This window comes from Hemitrygon akajei, chromosome 21, assembly GCF_048418815.1.
Source record: "Hemitrygon akajei chromosome 21, sHemAka1.3, whole genome shotgun sequence".
In the NCBI taxonomy this organism is placed as follows: domain Eukaryota; kingdom Metazoa; phylum Chordata; class Chondrichthyes; order Myliobatiformes; family Dasyatidae; genus Hemitrygon; species Hemitrygon akajei.
Genome location: NC_133144.1, coordinates 11,970,306 through 11,976,810, shown reverse-complemented (window position 1 = coordinate 11,976,810; position 6,505 = coordinate 11,970,306). Strand labels below are relative to the sequence as shown.

At 45.3% G+C, this 6,505-nt stretch overlaps 1 protein-coding gene across 1 annotated transcript; it reads right to left on the bottom strand.

Moving 5' to 3' along the window:
- LOC140714460 (uncharacterized) lies at positions 1-3,752 on the bottom strand. The gene is made up of 2 exons (XM_073025753.1): positions 3,193-3,752; positions 1-566 (listed from the first exon to the last, which is right to left on the bottom strand). The coding sequence occupies exons 1-2, from the start codon at positions 3,718-3,720 to the stop codon at positions 408-410; spliced, it is 687 nt and encodes a 228-aa protein (XP_072881854.1). The 5' UTR covers positions 3,721-3,752; the 3' UTR covers positions 1-407.
- Between the last annotated feature and the right edge of the window lie 2,753 nt (positions 3,753-6,505).

The window sequence follows — 6,505 nt, the reverse complement described above, 5'->3', positions numbered from 1 at the left end:
GTGCCATAATATGCAGCTAAGAGAGTACAAAGTATCTAGTGAAAACAACACATAACAAAATGTGCCTAGTAAAATAATACATATTAATATTCGGTACCTAGAAGTGATTACATAGTATAGTAAATAGCTAATACATAGTGATTATAGTTCAGGTATATATAATGATTATATCAGGTATATTTCTCAATATAATCCCCCCTTTGAGACCCACAGGGTCTCACACAGAAAGAGAACACTCAGAGGCCGTGCACCAAAGCCAAAATAAAGTCCAGCATTTTAATCCCAAATTTGGGTCAACTACAATTTCCATACTCGGAGCTCAAAATGATCTCTCTCTGTTATCCTAGGCTGTTGAGCCAAAAACCTGTCCCTCCGTAGCTGAGACAGGAAAAAAGACTCAGACACCCTTACAGACTAGTGTCCACATTATTAACACCTTCCAGTCCGCTTGCTGCATCGTGCAGACTGTAACAGTACATCATCGGCTTTTCTCCTTGTCTAGGGTCAGATTCAACAATTTCCAGGAGCATCGGGAATTGTTTTGCTGTCGCACGCATTATCAAAGTCTTGAGACATGGAAGAAAACAGCACAGAATAAATGCACAACTTATCAGCACAATGCCTGCAGTCATTGCCAATTTAATCAGCCACACACCCCATCCCCCTAGTTTGCTTTCTAACCAGTCAAACCACCGATGCCCAAATCCTGCATTCTGTTTAACTCCTTCCGCAGATCCTTTAATTTATCCATTGCTCTGGTGAAAGACCCTTCTGGGCTAGTATTGTTCGGTATGAAAGTGCAGCATTGATCTCCAAACATCGCACACACACACACCCCCTTTTTCTGCCAAAAGCCAATCCAGTACCTGTCTGTTTTGCCACGCCATCCTGCTAGTTGCATCCAGCTGTTGCCCTAAGGCCTCCAGTGCATCATCGGTGTAGTTGATGAACCTCTGTTGATTGTAGTATATATAATTTATCCATTCAACATTTTTGCTTACCCCTATCACAGGTATGATAGCTTCCCAGTGAGCATCTCATGCGGTGTCAGGCATGTCACTCGATTAGTTTGCATGCGGTAACTCATCAATGCTAACGGTAAAACATCGACCCAATTAAGTTTAGTGTCTGCACAAATTTTGTTTAGTTTGGCCTTCAGAGTGCCATTGATTCTTTCCACCATGCCCTGTGACTGTGGGTGGTACACACATCCAAACCTTTGTTTTATTCTCAGTACTTGTAATACCAATTTGACCACCTTTTGGATGAAGGCCAAACCGTTGTCCGAGCTAATCTCCGAAGGTATTCCAAACCTTGGGATCACTTCATTTGTCAGGAACTTTACCACTGTTCCTGCCCCTTGATCCTTCGAGGGTATTGCCTCTACCCACCTGCTGAACCTGTCAATTACCACCAGAATGTATCTTTTCCCTCTTACCGTCTTTATCATATCTACGTAGTCGATCACCAGATGTCGAAATGGTCCTTCAGGCACGGGTATGTGACCTATTGGGGTTGCAATCCCCCTTTGAACATTATTCTGTGCACAAACCTCACACTGTGCTAAAATATAGTCTACCGAAGCCTGTAAATAAGGCGACCAGAAACCATCCTTTTTTATTTTCCTTATTACTTCCCCCCTTGCACAATGGTCCACTCCATGTGCTTCTGAAATTAGGATAGTCAACAAAGGAGTAGGAGCTACCCACAAACCATCCTCTGTGCTCTACAGGCCTTCTAAGTTCTGCTTGCCCCCCCGTTGCCTCCACATTGTCTGTTCTGCCAACGTTGCCCTACCTGGCATTTCAACCAGGTCCTCTATCCTCAACCAGGTTCCGGCTCTAGGCTTACCTGGGGTGCAATAATAACTGATGTACACCCAGACGCTTTCCTGGCTGCTTTGCTTTTCCTGTGCCTGTCTCTTGTGTTAGAACCGTATTCTCCTGTCGGTTGGATACATACAAATGAAAAACCTTCTCGTAGTCAGGCAAAGCTGGTGCTGACTGCAATTCCTGCTTTACCATGGGTCCTAAGTCTTTAGACTGGTATCCCTCATTTACCAGCAAGGTTATGTGGGGTACAGCTTCCGGTATCCTGTACCATTCTTTCAAGAAGGTATTCCACCTGACTTGCAGGGCTGCCCCCTGCTTCCCAATTACAATGGCTTCCCCTTTTAGGTGTTGTCGAATATCTGTCCTCATGTTCCATCTCCTCTCTACCTCCTTATTCTGAGTCTCATTGAAAATTACAGTACAATGTAACTCAGATTTGGGCGCTACAGCCTCAGGTAATATGGCCTGCACGCCCTGTTTCCACTTTTCCCAGGTATCCCAGATCTGGTCTTCTATGTCCCCTATCCAAGAAACATTGGCTCTCTTATCTTCTCGCACTATCAATTGAGCCCCTGCTCTTTCCACACTCAGTCCATTTCTGGTGCATTCTAATTTTAATTCCAGTTTCAATAAGGCATCTCTGCCTAACAAATTAATCGGAGTTCCTTTAGATAGTAGTACTGGCAAAACAATTCCTTTATTTCCCATTTTCAAATGCACTGGAGCCGTGCACTGTGTCAACTGTGTTTTCCCCGAGAACCCTACCGTCTTAATAAACTTTCCTGACATGGGAAGGTGAAGGGCATACTGTGGCTGTACGCAGGTGTACGTGGCTCCAGTATCTATCATCATTGGTGTCAGTTGCCCTCCTAACATAACCTGGACCATAGGTTCCTCCTCTGCCTCCCTCGTTATCATTGGGTAATGTTCCTTCCCACTCGAGTTCTCGGGGCACCCCTAATACCTTGCATAGGGGTTTACAGGTCCACTCGGACCCCCAGGAGCCGGTATGTGGCCAAACTGTGGCTCCCTTGCCATCGGCTCCTGCTGATACGAGACGGGCCATGGTTTAAATGGGCAGTCTCTCTTCATGTGTCCAGGCTGGCTGCATCCCCAGCACAATCTTTCTGCCTCTCTTTTCCCCCTGTCTCCTCTCTAATCCTCTTTGCCCATAACTCCTCTGCCCCCCTCCTTGGGAGTTCCAGTCCTGTCTGGGCTGTTGCTTAACTCTACTCTGTCCCCAATAGGGCATCTGTGGAAATGTTCCGCTGGAGACATTCATTATTGGCATGGGGTTTTCTGGCCCTTGACTGACAGAATGACCGGTTCCCCCATCTAATGGTGTAATGGCTGTACTCACACTAGTGATGGCTGGCAGCATCTTTTTGCTTTTGTCTTTGTCCTTCTTTTTCAGTTCTTCGAGCTGCATTTGCAATAGCTTTCGCTGCACCTCTTCTTGCTGCTCAGCCAGCTTTCGTTTGTCTTTCCGATATTTCTCCACTGCATGGACTACGTGATCACTGAATGCTTGTGGGGTCAGTGATGACAGCCCAACCACCTCCTCCAATTTAGACTTGACCTGCGGAGGCATTGCATCCAAAATGCTCTGTCGGAACAGTGAGTTCAGAAACAAGTTATTTTCCACCTCTTGCTCAGTCTCCAGTCTCCACTTTTTCAACTGGTTTTCTACATAGGCTGCTGGGTTTTCAGTGTCTCCCAGTAGTTCCCCCTTTAAGGCTTTGGGGTCCACTCTGGGTGGATAAAGCTTCCTGAGGGCCTGCCATACCCTCTGTCTCACTGGATCAAAATTGGCCCCATCAGTCTGTGGACTGTCCACATTCTGTAAGCCAGCCATCTCCATCAGTTCTTTCAACTTGGAAGTTCCCATCAATCTTATCAGCAGTGCCTTCAAATCTCCCATAGCCAACAATCACCCGTTGTTTCCTCCTCAAAGGCTCTAATCCACTTTCCTGCCCCCTCGTGCAGACTAGGCAGAGTATTTTTCATCCCTTCCAGGTCCTGGGATCCCCAAGGGATATACTGTACTTGTCCTGATCCCTTTACCAGCAGTGGCAGCATTTCCTTCTCCCTGTTCCATGTAATCAAGCTTCCTTCCTCACTTGGTTCTTCATCTATTGCTGGCCCTAGTACTACTGGCTGCCACTCATACCTTCCTGGGGTATACCTTCTTCCTTGCTCCTTCTCCACTCTAGTCCCCTCTTCCATCTCCAATATCTGCTTCTCCGTCCTCTCTCGTATTTTCTCCAAACTCTCGTCTCCTACCTTCCTCCAACCTCCTCTCAACTCACTCCATTCTTGTTGTCTAGATGATTCCTGTTCTCTTCTAGTCTGTCTGTCTCTACAGTATAACCGATACTCCTCATAATCCCTCCTCTCTCAGCTGGTGTAGCCTTTCCACTACTCTTTTCATCTCCCTTCTTTCCTGTTCTATCTTTATCTTTTCTCCCTCTATCTCGTTCTATATCGCCGCTTTTTTCCTCCTCATTATCCCAAACTTGGACTTCTCCCTGCATGTTTACTGTTCCCGTCAGCAGGGGGCACTGCTTAGGGGTTCCTTCCTCATTATAGGGAGGGGGTTTTTCTGTTTCTTTCGCATCCGGGTGCGGAGCTGAAGCCAGCTTCTCACCGTACCCTCCTCTCTCTCTAACAGGCTGTTTTTCCAGCACCTTAGTGTCTTCCTCGCTTGTAATCAATATTCTACCTGTCCTCCTCAGCCTTTCTCCCTCCGTTCTGAAGAGTTTTAGCACTTCCGTTTCTCGTTCTCTTTTTTGCCCTCTTTTCTTAGATTTATCTTTTGGTTTGTAATTTTTTAATTAGTCCCTCCATTTCTTCGCACAAACTTACATCAAACGTTCCTTCTCTTGGCCACTTTGTGACCAGGTTTTTGGTTCTTTTTTCCCATTTTTCTGAAGTTTTTGTGATCTCATATTTAATTAAAGGGAATTTTTTGCTCAGAATCTCTACTGCCGTTCCTTCACCTGTCATGTTATTCTCTCTTTTTAAGGTATTTCAGAGATTCACAGTTTGTTTACTGGATAATATTATTTACTCTAATACTATGCCTAGTCTATTCTGTTCTGCCCGTGCAGACCCCTATTCAGAGCGGTATCCACAGAACTTGCTCTTTGCACCTCGTCTGTTCAGACCCTTCTCTCTTAAGGCGGTATCCACGAGGATTTTCTACTCTAATTCTATTCTATTTTTCCTTACCCTGCCCGTTCAGCCCTTCGCTCTGTGCGAAGCGGTATCCACAGGGATTTACTCAATTTTCCTTACCCTGCCCATGCAGCCCTTCGCACTATGCGAAGCGGTATCCACAGGGATTTACTCAATTTTCCTTACCCAGCCCGTGCAGCCCTTCGCTCTGTGCGAAGCGGTATCCACAGGGATTTACTCAATTTTCCTTACCCTGCCCATGCAGCCCTTCGCTCTGTGCGAAGCGGTATCCACAGGGATTTACTCAATTTTCCTTACCCTGCCCGTGCAGCCCTTCGCTCTGTGCGAAGCGGTATCCACAGGGATTTACTCTATTTTTCCTTACCCTGCCCGTTCAGCCCTTCGCTCTGTGCGAAGCGGTATCCACAGGGATTTACCAACACCACGTGGAATTTTTCTTAACTTCTTATTAACTTATTTGTACTTAGCCTCACTGCAGTGTTCTTGATCAGTCCTCTGAGCCTCCTCTGTTAACCCTCAATTCTGCCAGATTCTTTGGATCGGAGAGACCCTTCGGCAGTTGCTACACACCTCTGAGTCCCCGAGACCCCCAAAACCAACAGAATTTTAATCCAAATTGTCGCAAAAAGCGCTTATCTTTTTCTGGGTGCACCCGTAATTCTGTTAGCTCTGTAAGGGCTCCCGAGGGACCGGGAAGCGGCCTCAACCCGCCGAATCTTTACCGCGGGTCTCTTTCCGACCCTGCTCGCGGTCGCCAATTTTGTCGTGGTTACTTGAAATGACTTGGAGGCACACACAATTCTTCAAGAAAATTAAACCTTTATTTGCAAACAAAGGCTGAGGCAATCAATGAACTTGTCACCGAAAGCCCACCCAGCTCCGGTGTACAGCATTCTTTATAGTAATTTCTTATCTCAGTTACATTTCGGTTCTATTAGCATATCCAATCAATTTTTAGTTGCATATCATCTATATATGAATTAATTAATCGCTCTTGCCTAGCCCGCGGTACGTCACCATTGTTTTTCACCCGTTCGCATTGGGGCCTTATTGGTGGCCAAGATTATGTTTTTCAGACAACCTCCCTCACAGTACATTCCTGCTCGCAGCATCCTGTCCGCCACCGTTATCTCGTACTAAACAAAGGCTGAGTGTAATAGATGGGACACATCGCAGCTAATGGTGTTGCCAAACAAGCAGGTGTACTGTAAGTGCCATAATATGCAGCTAAGAGAGTACAAAGTATCTAGTGAAAACAACACATAACAAAATCTGCCTAGTAAAATAATACATATTAATATTCGGTACCTAGAAGTGATTACATAGTATAGTAAATAGCTAATACATAGTGATTATAGTTCAGGTATATATAATGATTATATCTGGTATATTTCTCAATATCTGCAGTCTAAGTGAAAGAAATTACATTCAGTTTTATAAGTAATTATTCTAAGACATATAAGCTACAGTAGCTT